The sequence below is a fragment of the Anabrus simplex genome, chromosome 8 (genome assembly GCF_040414725.1).
Source record: "Anabrus simplex isolate iqAnaSimp1 chromosome 8, ASM4041472v1, whole genome shotgun sequence".
NCBI classification, from domain to species: domain Eukaryota; kingdom Metazoa; phylum Arthropoda; class Insecta; order Orthoptera; family Tettigoniidae; genus Anabrus; species Anabrus simplex.
The window spans coordinates 224,674,419-224,690,038 of NC_090272.1; the positions used below are offsets into that span (position 1 = coordinate 224,674,419).

At 39.9% G+C, this 15,620-nt stretch overlaps 1 protein-coding gene across 2 annotated transcripts in view; it reads left to right on the forward strand.

Annotated features, from left to right (window-relative positions):
* The window catches only part of Mekk1 (mitogen-activated protein kinase kinase kinase 4), a 258,470-nt gene that overhangs the window by 96,215 nt on the left and 146,635 nt on the right, over positions 1–15,620 (forward strand). For both annotated transcript variants that reach the window (XM_067152711.2, XM_067152712.2), the window contains exon 9: positions 3,876–4,257. In XM_067152711.2, the coding sequence (XP_067008812.2) occupies positions 3,876–4,257 (382 nt within the window). The remainder of the gene's footprint in view (positions 1–3,875; positions 4,258–15,620) is intronic.

Sequence of the window (15,620 nt, forward strand, 5' to 3'; positions counted from 1 at the left end):
TTTTCAACATTTTCACTTTGTCTATGAGGTTGTCTCGCACTTGAAGTTCTTTCATGCATTGCCAAATTCTTTCCCTTAGTACACTGTCGTAAGCTTTCTCAGTGTCCAAAAATATTAGAAATAAAGGCTTGTTCTTCTCCCTGTATTTTTCCATTAGCATCCTAATTGCAAATATAAGGTCTGTAGTTGACCTTCCTGGTCTGAAACCATACTGCTCTTCTTCCAAAATTGGTTCAACAATATCTCTGATTCTGGTCTCTATTATTTTTTCCAATATTTTCAGGACATGAGACAGTAGTGTGATACCACGGTAATTAGTACATTTTCGTCGGCTTCCTTTCTTGAACAGAGGTACAATAATGCCCATCTTCCAGTCCTCATGGATAGTATTTTCCTCCCATATCTTGTTGAGCAGTCTGTAGAGCCACTGGATTCCTGGAATTCCTGCTGTTTTCAGCATATCTGCACTTAGTTCATCTATGCCCACTGCCTTTCCTCTCTTCATGCTCTTGAGCGCATTTTCAACCTCAAGCCGTGTAATTGGTGGTTCAGTTGTGGTTCCTCGACTTGGCTCTCCTCTATCCGTTGTTATGTTTTCTGTATCTCCATTCAGCAGCTTTTCGAAATAGACCTTGAGTGCTTGTTTAATTTCTCCCTCTTCTTGTGCCAGAGTTGCATCATCATGTTCTATTGCATTTATGGTCTCTTGATCCCTTCGCTTGTTTTTCACTACTCTGTATAGCAATTTCATGTTTCCTCTACTGTCCTCTTCCAGTTTGTCTGCAAATTTATTCCATTTCTTCTCTTTTTCTTCCCTTACAATGTTCTTTACAGCAAGTTTCTTGTTCCTGTATACTCCTTGAAGTCTTTGTATTTCTTGTTCATTTCGTTCTTGCATAATGATGATAATGAGCTAGGGAGAGGGTGAAACCTGGTGTCGGCTCATAGCCTACTTCTGTTGAATAACACCAAGGTGTCTGCTCAAGCTTGACAGATGAATCTTCATCAACAATGTCAGATGCCCTCACTCCAGACAAATTCTATAGACACGTTTGGAATTGAACCCACACTTTTGATACACAAGCTAATGATTGTATACTGCCACTACCACTCCTACCATGCTGGCCAGCTATTTGGTGGTAAAATTTGTTTCCACCTCCACCTTTGAGACTCGAACTGACAAACCATACTGTCAGTTCATAAAGACTTGATGCCTTAATGATCATGATATAGTGTATAATAATTTTTTTTTTTTTTTTTTTACATGGGAGTGTGGGAAATCTTTTATGAGACACTTGTGAGGGTCCGCACTCCACAAGCATGTGAGATTTCTACTCACTAAAACCCGCACACCCTTTTCCCACGACGTATATCTCCACCCCGGAACCGCTCTCGTATTACTTCAGCGCGGTGTCGTGCTTGTAATTTCTCAGGTTTCTTCTTCCTTTATTTCTCCTCTACTGCTGTTCGTGAGCATTCAAATCCCTCTTTCTTCTGGTGCAGGATGCCGTCTACATATACTGCTACCTGATCCCAAGATTCTTCGTTTCGTAGCATCACCTGCAAAATAATTTCTCGCCTCAGTTCTCCTTGCTCAGTTTCGAAACATCTTCTCTGTGTTGACCAATGATAACATACAAAAAATGTGTGAAGTACATCGTCAACATCGTTGCGATAAATGCACGCCGGATCGCTTGCTCTACCTACTCTGTGTAGAAATTTCCGAAAGTATTCGTAACCCGTCAAGAGCTGTGTAAGATAGAAGTTAACCTCACCATGAGCTCGTGCAACCCAGTCAGCTAAACATGGTATCAGCTGCTTAGTCCCTTTTCCTCGAGGATCTTCCTCCCATCTTCGCTGCCATTGTTCCGTACGTTGCCTATAAGCTAGCTCCTTAGCACGCTTCTTTCTGAGCTCTCCTTGAGTTCGCCAGACTTCCTGTCTCTAAGGCAAGTAAATCAGTTGGTGCTACCGCTGCTACAGTAAGAACTGCAGGTTTCGATACTGTGCGATATGCGCTTGTAATACATAAAACTGATCTCCGCTGTATCGCAGCTATCCTTCACCGGTATTTTGCGAAGTTCAGAGATTCAGCCCAGACTTCAGCACCGTATAGAAGTGTCGAGTGAACTATCGAGATCAGAAGTCGTCGTTTGCTAGACTTCGGACCTTTAAAATTGCTCATTAATCTACTCAGCACAATCGTTGTTTTCACCGCCTTATCCATCACCCGTTTGATATAATCCCAAAATGTAAGTTTGGTATCAAGTGTCGCTCCGAGGTACTTTATACTTCTAGATGTTTCGATTTCTGTTTGTCCAATATACATTGGAATGACAGTCATTATCCTTTTTCTACTCAGTTTCTGCCAGTTGTGATCTGTGATTTGCCATCCAATCTTTCACCAGTTGCATCACTTGCTTTAATTTAAACTGAGCCAACTCCAAATTTCGAGCTACTATCAAATAAGCTATATCATCAGCATAGCCCACTAGCATCGTGTCTTTCGGCATCTCTAACCTCAACAATCCATCATACACAGTGTTCCACAGATTTGGGCCAAGGATCGACCCTTGTGCTGCACCTGCTGTGAGCCTTTTCACTCTCTTCCCATCTTCTGTGTGATATACTAGAGTACAGTCTTTCAAATAATTTCTCATTATGCGCATGAGGTACTCTGGTGGTGGTGGTGGTGGTGGTGGTGGTGGTGGTGGTGGTGGTGGTGGTGGTGGGGGTGGTGGTAGTAGTAGTGATAATAATAACAACAATAAAAACAATAACAATAAAAACAACATGATGGCACCGGATCTGTGGCTGAGATTTATTTAATTTTGTCGAGTAAACACCAGATTTGTCGCCAGAGTTCTTCTATAAGCCTACATCATACGACGTGGTGTGCTGTATTCCGCCCTCCAAAAATCTGACTACCTTTGCCATATTTTAACCTTCAATCTTGGAATCTGGGACCCAGTACTCCCTACCACTATGCTGGAGTCTTGTACTTCAGTTTTGAGTTAAAACTCTTTGACGATGATGATGATGATCATGATGATCATGATCATGATGATCGCGTCCAAGTATCCCCAGATGTTCAAAGCGCTCTAGTATGAAGGAGTAACAATAGCTTTATCACTGACTGTAATCATGTCTTCAAGTTGGGTTCCCACAGGGCAGTTTGGACAGTGGAATAGATCCTCAAGGGTCTTGAATTGCACCACAGTTGCAGTCAGCATTCCGTGTACAACCCCATCTTTTGAGTGTAGCCTTGGTTTTGGGCATTCCAATTCTTATCCTATTCAGGGTCTTCTAGACCGGCCAAGATTGCGAAGTACTTGCTGGAGTTACTTCTGTTGGCTGATTCCTGAACAGTTGCTGCCCGTATTGATTCCTAATGGCTGGTGCTGGCCTAGTGTTATTACTGAAACTCCTCCGTGATCTGAGAACCTGTTTAGTTACTTCATGACCATAGAGAGGATGACGTTTGTTCACCTCTTGTTTGAGTCGCTATTTGCTGTCAGATGAATGTGAAGCTATGCCACATGTGTGGTACAGCTTTTCAATGTTTGTTGGTTTGAGGCAGCCAGGAACTGCATGGGGCGTGTCGTTCAAAGCAATATCCACTTTCTTGGAATGGACAGAGTTGACGCACATGAGAAAGGCCTACCTGTGGCGTATCTCCTGGACAATGTTCTTCAGCAGAGCGGCTAACTTTCTTAATACTGAGCATCCTCAACTATCTTTAAAACTCTCTCTAACCATAATGAAGAATTTGCAAGCCACAGGAATGTTTTGTGTTAGTTTTTAACATAATAGTTCATTGATCTATAATTTCTTTTTTTTTTCTTTTACCTAAGTTAATGTATTTTCTTTTGCAGGAGCTCTTCAGTGGAAGGGAAGTATTATTCCAAACACAAAAGCCGTGTAGTTCAGTTCGATGTAGACAGCAGCAGTCCGTCGGACTCAAACAACTCAAACATCTCATCGCATGGCACGGCTTCAGATGTGGCTGAATTGGCAGCAGACACTTTTGACTCTCGCTCATTAGTAAATCTCACTTCACAAGCTCTGTGTCATGGTATTAAACAATCACCAAGAAATCCGTACAGAAAATATATTGAAGATGTTTTAAAAACCAGAGGACTAAGAAAATCTGTGCAGTTTCTTGAAAAGCTCCATCAGAATATTTTGGTGAAGTCAATGTTGTCATTGGCACAACCAGTCGACTCTCCTTCGGATGAATCTTGGGCTCCTGAGCTGGTATGTCAAAATGTTTAGTTACTACTTTAGATAGACCAGTATTGCACAGTGTGTTGGTAGTTCGTACATGGAAGAGTTTCATTTAAGTGTTAGCAACAGAATGTTATTCATCTCCAACTAATAGAGCTTATGGTAACAACATTGATGTTACACGCTGCCCCACTCTTCCACCCAGGGAGTGCTGTCAGGACTACGAACGTGTGGTGATACTCCCAGTGTAAGCTGCCAGTAACCCGAGTGGAGAAGTGCGGACGGCAGCAGCACTCACCTCACTCCTTTCTCTTTGCTGCTGTTTGCTACCTCGCTAACCACAACACTGCGGGCCTTACTGCTGTTTGGAAGGTCCTCGGATCGTATCCCACTTCCTCATACTGAATACGCCGGTGCAGCATCATGAAGGAAACTGCCCGATTACTCCAGGCATTTTGAATCCAAAATTGTACTGCATCTGGACATACAAGAATTCAAAATCATAAATAATCAGTGTCCCCCTCCTTCTTTCTTAAGATTGGTTTTCAATAGTGTCCACAACTATTAAATATTCTGGGTATAAATTTCAAAACCGTTAATCAGGTTGCACGCACAGTCTTGTGAATGTAACCATCCCCTCAGAACTAAATGTACAGTGTGATCCACTATTATATCCCTATTTTTATTTCACTATTATTCTGTCATTAACAATGTTACATGGTTGCTTTCAATTCTAGTATGTATTATGGTCCTTGCCATTTCATATTTCAATGTAGGCACCAGCATTAGCAGCACACTGTTGCAGTCGGGCCCAGTGTTCCTGACAGACCATTGCAACATGCTGACAGACCGTTGCAACATGCTACAAACTTTTGTTTATCCCATTGTTGCAACCTGGGATGGAGTGGACAATGTGCACTTTATGCACGACGGGCCACCTCCCCATTTTGCATTGATGTCATGAGAATGGCTTGACAATGCCTTTTCGGGCCACGTTATTGGATGTTGCGGAAATGTTGAGTGGCCACTGAGAAGCCCAGACTTGACCCTATTGGATTTTTCTTCTGGGGGTATTTGAAAGAGAAGGTGTATGCCAGAAAACTGCGTGACTTGGAAACTTTGGAAGCAGTCATTAGGGAAGAGGGTGCGTGGGTACCAAACAACATGTTGCAACGGTCTGTCAGGAACATTGGGCCCCGACTGCAACGGTGTGCTGCTAATGCTGGTACCTATGTTGAAATATGAAATGGCAAGGATCACAGTACATAATAGAATTGAAAGCAACCATGTAGCATTGTTAATCACAGAATAATAGTGAAATAAAAATAGGGATATAATAGTGGATCACCCTGTACATCTTCGGCCTGTCAGTACATACTTTCATACAATGAAATAAAAAGCGGCACACTTACAACTTACTTATAACAACAAAAAGAGATGTACAGAAAATAAATGATTGAAATTGATGGAATGAAAAAAAAGAAAAACATTTGAAATAGAGTACAGCACAACAAACTTTTATAAAATTAAAAAAGAAAAAAAAGAAAATTCTCATTGGAAATTTCCACACTTCTTCAATGGCTCCCATAACATAATGACTGCTGGAAAAACAAATTGTCGAAATAAACTGTCAATCAGGAGAGAAGAAGAGTAAAAAGCAATAATTAGTCCACAAATGAGTATTACCCATAACCATCGCCTCCAGTGAGCTTAGTTGCAGGAAATCTGTTAGATTCAAATTAGTAAGAAATTATAGTTTAATTGATCCTCCAATGGTGGATGTGATGCATATCGTGATTTTCTCACATGGAGAGCTTTTGCGCAAACAGGCCCTAACCATTCACTATGAGTAATTTTGTCACAGTCTCTAACCTAACTGTCCTATCTGTAGTTTTGACACCCTTCATTAGCAATGCTTTCTGGTAAAGCAGAATCTAACAAGTCACTATCAGTAATTTTGTCATAATCAGTAACCTAACCCTTACCATCAGTAATTGTGTCACTAACAGTAATCTTATGCTCTCTATCAGTAATTTTAACATTGGCAGTAATAAGTATTAAGGTTGCTGTGTGATGTAACCAAACTCTAACGTAACCCTGTCACTAATAGTGCTTTCCGGTAAACTATAATCTAACCATTCACTAAGAATAGCAATCAGGTGTCATTAGAGGTGGGGCCTGTGACCCCTCTAGAGACATCATGACTTACAGTAACATTCGTCCACATTTAGTGCACTATACTGTATATTCGTTACATTGGCAGTCCATCAGCGCACCGGATGGAGAACAGCAGAGTGAGAGGGAAGATGACGTGACGTCAGTGTTGTTACCATGACAGCTTATGGTGAGTAATGTTGCACCATATACAGTAGTTTATTTTCTTATCCACTTAAAAGCCCTGAATAAAGGAAATTATAAACATGGTTACTTTTGAATTTTTTGTCATATAAAAAAGAATTGCACGGAATTTTCAGTTAGGAAAGATTTTGCTTCATGTCCTCAGAAGAGAAACTCGACCGACCATGTCTATTCTAATTCTGAAACACGTAACACCAAAATATTTGAGTTCAATTGACTGTTGTCTACTGATGAAATAGTACTCTTGTTTGGCATCAGATGGCTCAGTGTGCTCTATTCTACTCTGAAAAGAAATTCATGTTCCCAGTTTTGCTCCAGGTCTGCTGTTTTCTTATCTTTGAATTAGCCCTTTACCTTTCTTTGATTGCTCTTGATTTTATTTTTCATGAATTTTGTCCCTCGCATTCATTTTTCCTTTGGCTAAATAGGCTTGTTTTTTCTATTTTCTAACTCTTGGTCAAAGAAACATCAGACTTGGAGCAAGAGTTCAAGAAAGATTCTTCAGTGCAGTACATACTGTACCACTAGCAGATATGCGATAACATTACAAGCATGAATTAAAAATTTAAAGAAAGTGTCCAATCTTTTGTTTTAAAATAGAGCCTCGTTTTTGATCAGCGGTGTTGCACCATCTTCAAAGGAGTATCCTGTCAATCAGCATAACTTTCGCTTGACGCTCGACATAACGCAGTGCCATGTCTAGCCCTGCTAAACTCTTGCTATCTTCAGGCACTTCTTCGTCACCAGTGTCTTCAGCAGGCTCGCTCATCGTTGCAACGATTGAAACATTGGTCAGGGTTAGGAATAATGTACTGTTTGCAATAATGGTCAGCCTACCATTGATTTACTTCTAGTAACAGTTACTGCTGAATAGGGGTTATTTTATGGCAGAAAGTTTTAAATTAATGTCCTCAATTAATGAAGGAATGAACTAAGAAACACCATGTGTATCTGTCAACCCTTAGTAGTGGTGTGGGGGCAGGTTTCTTTATGTATGTGAGAAACATGTTTTACTGTTTAATTTTCAAAAGTACGGCTCGAACTACCAGCACTCTACTGTTTTAGAACAGTTATGATCAGTTCAGTTTCTGTTATGAGGACACAAGGCAGAGTCCTAAAAATATAAAGATTTCCTGTAGTTTACCTCTTTCACATGGCAAAACACCCAAAAGATATAGTATTTATTAATTTTGGCTATAAAATCATCAATCTAAACATGAGATATAATGTTCTTGCTAAATTTCATTCTAAGTTTCATTGTGCGTTAATTTTGGTTTGAAATCAAATGTACTGCATTCCAAAGGTTTTGATATGTCTAACATAGCTAGTTAAACTTTCGTCATTTTCTTCAAAGCAGTCCTTACTGCCCTGAATATATTTTTTCCTGACCTGATTATAGTGTAGTGCTTTCACAGAGAGTTACAATAATTGAAAATCTTCCACCTTTTTGATGGAAGATTTTCAATTATTGTAACTCTCTGTGATTAGATTTTGATATGGAAAATGAAGCTGATTACTTGCAATCAGTGTAGTGCTTTGTCATTCACTTATGCTTGTAGAATAAATTACAGTAACTACTTATAGTGCAGAAGTCCAGTAAATATTTATCCTCCATGTCCTCCCAACATTTATGTATTACCTTCTAATAGCTTTATTCTATTTCTGTTTCTTGCAATGAAAACACCCATTAGCACTGACTACTACACCACTCACTGCCTCGTACTCATCTGCTTCTCCACCCTGAGACAAATCTACTCTTTAAGCCGGGCTGAGTGGCCCAGACGTTTGAGGCACTGGCCTACTGAGCCCAATGTGGTAGGTTCGATCCTGCCTCAGTCATGTGGTATTTGACGGTGCTCAAATACGTCAGCCTTGTGTCGGTAGATTTACTGGCACATAAAAGAAGTCCTGTGGGACTAAATTCTGGCACCTCAGCGTGTCCGAAAACCATAAGAAAAAGTAGTTAGTGGGACATAAAGCCAATAACATTAATACCGTATTTACTCGCATATTAGACCCCCTTTCCCCCCACTTTTACAGCCAAAAATAATAAAGGGGGGTCCAGTATGCGATAACCTCAAAATTTTGTGCAGCGAACACATGACTTCTAGGTTATAAAGAGCTATAAACTGTACATGTAAACATTCTATACTATTATTTAACAAACTTAGAATGTATTTAAGTTATACTGGCTACTTTCGTCGGAAGACAGTATTTCTAAACGTAAAAGTACAAAAAATGGTAAACACGACTTTTAGGCCCATGGTGCATATTAAAGTCCATTTTAGTTACTCATATCACGTCATTCGTTACATCTCATTAATTCCTCTGGTGAGGTTGACGTCGGGAAGGGCATACGACCGTAAAAACTCGCTACAAAGCTTTGTCTCACTTCATACTTGATCCCGTAGAAGAAAGGGATAAGGGTATCGTGTTATCAGATAATTAAATATTGATACAAAAGAACTTAATGGCTAGTCATTTGTCTCTGTCAGTTCAGCAGTAGGCCTACCATACAGTAAACCTGATCACTGCTTTCATTTGAATTATCGTCTTGTGCCGCCAACTTCCCTGCTTTGCTACCGGCGTGTTGGCATTCTAAGAGACGTCATCTTCATTGCTATCTCTCATCAGTCGCGTCACCCATGCTTCATTCTCTTTGAGCCATGCACTGCAATTAAGAGCACACGAGGTCCATCTTTTTGAACCTTTTAAAAATAATTTTGTTCCCGATTAGATTCTAAACAGTGTAAATCTGTTCCCAGATGGTCTCTGATATTCCCAGTTGGTGTATATGTAACAGAAGCCACTCCTTCCGAATAAAGTCGTGCTGTAGAAGGCATGCCAAACCATCAGCAGATAACTAGCGTATGTTATGAGTTATACTTCCGAATGTAATACATAGTAACTGGAAACATTCTTTTGATAACTGCGGCTGTTGAAACACAGACCCTTATTTTAAAGTATATTCAATGCTTGTTTTCTACATTTATCACATCAGGATTTGCGTAAACAGCTGTCCATGAGATAAGACAGACAACATTGTTTAGGTTAGGTATATTATCACCCTGGTAGTGCCAAAAGTTTGACGGAGAAAATAAAAATAAATGACAGGAAAATATACCGCATTTATAGATATCTGCAGGTGTGGCGGTGGCATAGCTCTAGCGCAGGCACTCCACTCACTTCGCTTGCTGTACACGAAAGCTCCGCGGCCAGTGATGCTCTTTTATTTTTAGTTCACGGGATTGCTGATAGAAGCGTCCTTTACGATCTGCCAGCGATCTGCAAATTTTTGCCAACTGTTGAGGAAATGTCCAGCGGACTGCTGCGAAATTTGTTTTAGGTTACAACCACTAAATTACTTTTTTTCTTGCCATGCGGGCAGTATGCGCCGCGGCGATAGGTAAGAGCCTCTCGAAGGAAGTGTGGCCCCCAAAGGGGGCCACTGTTCTCATGACAGAACTTGGCCTGGATTTGCAATGATAGGTTCCAGCTACTAAATTACTGAAATTTGTTTTAGGTTACAACCACTAAATTACTTTTTTTCTTGCCGTGCGGGCAGTATGTGCTGCGGCGATAGTGAAGAGTCTGTCGAAGGGAGTGTGGCCCCCGAAGAGGGCCACTGTTCTCATGCCAGAGCTTGGCCTGGATTTGGAAAGATAGGCTACAGGTGCTAAATTACATATTTTTCTTGGTGTGTTTCTTGCTTCATTTTTATTCTGCGCGGGTTGGTAACGGAACCAGCGAGTTACGAATTATGGGAATGACGTCATGTCGCCAATGGCCGTGCTCGTAGCTGGCCGGCTAATGGCACATGGCGCGTGAAAACTTTCGTTGTGTTATAAAAGTAAACATAGATTTTTGGGCGGGTTGGTGGGTCCCTGGCATTGGTAATGAACACATCTCTCTTCTAAAAGGATTTTAAGGTACAATTCATATATATTTATTTGCGAAGTTGTGTGTTATATACTGGAGTGCCTAGGGTAGGGCGCTACCACAACCACTTTGTTAATGATCTCGCCTGCTGTATAGGCCTAAATAGCAACAGCCACGAATATTTCTCGACTAAAGTAAACTCGTTTCCTCATCCCGAGGTAGTACAGCTCTTTTTAGACACACCCCCAGTGGAGGGGAGTTACATGTACCGCTTTTACCGCATATCAACCTTCCTGCCATTCGTAAATCTCTGGCAGTACGGTACCGGGAATCAAAGTCAGACCCCGGAAAACAGCAACTAATTGTGCTAACCATTACGCTGGCGGACATTTATTAAGTACAAAACACAGACATATAGCATGACTGATGCATGCTTGCAATGCGCGGGTTGAACACGAAGCTAGGCCTATTCATCTATTTGTGCGATGTCATCAAAGCTGCAATAGACCTACGCTACAGAGGCGGACATTTCTTAACTACGAAACACAGATGTACCGCATGGATTCGACGAGTTTTTCATTGCGTAGGTCGTACAGACGAAACTATTCACATATTTGTGCAATGTCATCAGAGTTGCAATAAGACTTGTACCCGCTTCGAAGCGGAATCGTCATCGTTCTGACGAATTACGTTGAGGTGTCTTATAGGCAAGATTTTTTTTTTCATTTTCTTCGTCTCGAGAAGCCAGGGGGGGGTCTAATACACGAGTAAATACGGTATTCTAATGTTTAATTTATACTACCATGTAACTCTTTCATTGAAGTGCAGAAACTACATAGTGTGCTATAGTTTTCCTAATGAACTGTTCCTCTCCACTCACTTCCTTCCCATATTGATACTTTTTAAGAACCCCTTCTTATCTCCTGTGACTTCCTCTGTATCTCTTCTAACTCAAATATTGCTGTCCTAACATGTCCCGACATGTCCTGTTAGCTGACTCAGCCAAGTCTTCGTTCTTTTTCTCATAAGCATCGATAATAAATGACAATACCTCATTAAATTCCAGTTGTTTACAAAGTTGTTCCCAAGAAATCCCTAGTCTGTGAAATGGAAGTCTGACTTTGTCATTCCCTTGGGCCTGAGGCTTGCTAAAATGATCATGAGCATACTCAGAAAATTTCTATAAACCAGGGTACTGTCTTTCTTTTTTGCACATATTGCCACTGAGGATTTTATCACTCTGACAGTTCAGAGGCCAGCAGTGGATTGGGTAGTTCTATCCACCTCAGCATAAGGAGGGCCTGGACTCAGAATATGTTCAGATGCTCATTCCTATTCCATAGTAACTTGTATTCTGTTTCTCAGGACCATTTACTAGATCATTCAAATGTTGCCCATGGTTCAAGAGCTTGGACATTTCTAGAAAACAGTTTTTTTTCTTTTTTTACAATTTTCTTTACGTCGCACGGACACAGATAGGTCTTATGGCGATGATGGGGTGGGAAAGGCCTAGGAGTGGGAAGTAAGCAGCCATGGCTTTAATTGAGGTACAGCCCCAGGATTTGCCTGGTGTGAAAACGGGAAACCACAGAAAACCATCTTCAAGGCTGCCGACAGTGGAGTTCGAACCCACTATCTCCTGGATGCAAGCTCACAGCTGCGCACCCCTAGCCGCACGACTAACTCGTCGGGTAGAAAAAGCTATGGAGCGACTAAGTGTTATTTGACCAAAGCATAAAAGTGAAGTTTAGAAGGATACAAGTGGCAAAATTTCAGGTTTAGGAAATTGGAGAGAATTATATGGATATGATCAGCAAAACGTTTCAAAGAGAAGACACTGAACTTACCCAGGATGGTAGCTAATAGTTCTAACAGTTACACTACGGCGGTTCAGCAGACTCTGCGAAGCTACAGGGCTTTTCTTCTCGTGTCCTGTCCCTTGCTGCCTCCTGCCAGTTATTCTTAATGCTGATCTGCTTCAGGTCGGCCCAGTGTTCTCTTCTCTCAGGGCATAAAATCCATCTGCATCACTGGTCATCTGTGTATATCCATTCATGTGGCATGCCGTGCCCACACAAGTTATTTACTTCTCGTGCAGCTTAAAACGTTTGGATCTTTATACTGTACAGTGCACTGTCAAAAACACTGAATATACAATTTTGCTGTTATGCCTATTATGCCTAGTAAAAAACAAAGTTGTTTGTTTAAAATATTGAAATGTATTTGTAACCGTAATCGGGAAAATTACGCTTACACATAATAATAATAATAATAATAATAATAATAATAATAATAATAATAATAATAATAATGATGATGATAATAATAATGCAAAATAATAATATAAGAATAGTAATAATAATAATAATAATAAAGTAATACCAGTAGTAAATAATATAATACATAATAATATGAATAAGGAGATAGAAAAATGATGCAGTGGCGGTGAATTCACTTCAAAACATGGAAATGTGACGAGTGTCTTTCGATACGCAATATTAAATCAAATACAAGGGAACACTTACAGGCCTAAAAATGACAACTAAGACAGGGGAGTGGAAGGTGCTTGGAAACCCTACGAGGTCTACAGAAGGTATAGCGTTATGGGAGAGAAAAGACTTACAATAATACACCCAACAGACAAATAATTATTGAGAAAATGAACATACAATAATAAATGAATAAATAAATGAACTGCGGATTAACTGATACTTGAGATACAAACAAAAGATGTGTAAGGGAAACAATTAAGCTCTTCGGTCACGAACAAACTTTGACATAAAGTTTCAGAATTTACAGAATGAAAGGAGGCAACCTCGAACGAAACAAAATTAATTACACAATTCAAGAAAGTGTTATAGTTACTAACTATTACAACTAGATTTAGAAAAGAAGGTTTGCCTCAGAAAACAACACGTTGTGGACTAGCACAATCGCTAAGTCATATAAATGCTCTATTTTGGAAAATGTGGAAAACTAGAGGAAACTCTGGTACACGAGATGAAATTCTACATAATTACTGAACTTTCATTAAGTGGGAATAGTCTGAAACATAAGACTGCATTTAAATAACATAAGGCGAAAACAAAGCACTTACCTTGGCCGGCTGAAGACCCATTGCGGGGCGGACGGACACAAGACGCGTCCGTCCGCTCTAGTGCTCCAAATTCAAAGACGCGGACAAAGTGACTCGCACACGCGAGGAGCCACAAACAGGAAATAGAGTGATTACAAATTACCAATAGCAACACTCCAGTTTGCCACATTCACCAATTAAAAATTCTAATATACCGGCCAATAAAAACACTTGTACTTTTGGCCAATGATGATTATCTTCTGGAATCGCATATTGCATATTAGCGGACATTACAAAATGACAGGAAAGGGCCACTTACACGTGGCACACCCTGCCTCACAAGTCATGAATAAAAATTCCAAATCCCTTTCTATAATTTACAGAAAAATACAATTTAAATCAGGAAATGTAAATACCATAAATCTTCTTCATAGTCCATTTCTTCATATGCCTAAATGTGTAATAATTTTTAAATAAGAAAGCTTCATACAATAATTTACTTTGCATAAACACTTCAGTTCTTTAAATGTTTTTGTTTATCCAAAATGATGACAAGATAAAATTTACATAACATTACATACATAATAAGGACTTCTGTTGCTTCACTGATTTCTGCTCACCAACGCCCACAGTATTGTAAAAACAGAAACTGTTTACAACAAACAGTGTCTCTGTTGGATCAGTAAGATTCAACATTACATAACAGTGATTAAACCAGAGGCACTATATGCTTCAGAAGCCCTCAGACTGCAACAGAAAGAATTAAAGGAACAATTAGAGATTAAGGATTAGAAAGAATGACTCTACTGGACTTTCCCATAAAATTTACAAATATCTGCAAAACAAGGCCACTAGACCAAACTGGTATAAATTAATGGAGAAGAGACCTTATTGAAGATGTATGATCACAAAACCTGGTAGATTGGAATGAGACCAGAATTATAGTCCAAGCATGAGGATTTGAAGAACATGAACCTACACAAGATAAGTGGTCAGAGGAATGGAAATTTCCACAGTCCTTAAGAATGAAGAACTAATGGGTAAGAAGAAAGGCCAAAAAGGTGTTTATTCTGCATCATCCTAAGTGACCTATTCATGAAGAAGAAGAAAAAGAAGTAGTATAACATTTTAAGTTATATTGTAAGACACACTAGAGGAAAATTATTGTACAAAATGAAATGTGGATTATGCCAACATTAATGTTTAATGAAAAAAATCTGTCATTACTTTTTGTTTCTTAGATATTCGTTAGCCTTTTCTAAGTTTGGATCATAAATTTTTCAAGAAAACAATATCCGAGTTGTATCCATTTTCTATAATGATACCAGTGTGGCTGTGTGGAACTTTCAGGACGTCCATTGCATTACTCCCACACTGGACATCTGCATCTTGGCATTCATTCAAGTTGTTTTTTTTTTTTGCTAGTGGCTTTACATCGCACTGACACAGATAGGTCTTATGGCGATGATGGGATAGGAAAGGCGTAGGAGTTGGAAGGAAGTAGCCGTGGCCTTAATTAAGGTACAACCCCAGCATTTGCCTGGTGTGAAAATGGGAAACCACGGAAAGCCATCTTCAGGGCTGCCGACAGTGGGATTCAAACCTACTATCTCCCGGATGCAAGCTTACAGCCGCACGCCTCTAACCGCACGGCTAACTCGCCCGGACATACAAGTTTTGCAGTAATGATATCGTTATAGTGAGACTGTCTTGCATGTTGAAAATATCATAATCACTGAAACCAGCATTTGCTTATGCTTCACCTGGAATTGGTTTCCATTATTGTGCAAGCGTAGTAGCGTTAATTTTGTTGCATGCCTGTTGACTGATGAAAGGCATCTAATGAGCTAAATTCCTCCCAAAATGTTAGAATATAAATGCTTTCCTCAACCAGTTCCTGTAACAGAGATGACCTGTAGTTCTTCTTTAAAGCAGCGATAACGCCTTGGACCATAGGTTGCAGAACAGAAGTTAGATTACGGGAAAGGAATTTAACAAAAATATCACCTTGTCTAAGTTCACTTGGGTGAGGGTGAGAGAGCTCATTGTCAATTAAGAGCACTGCTTTGATTGGCAGCGA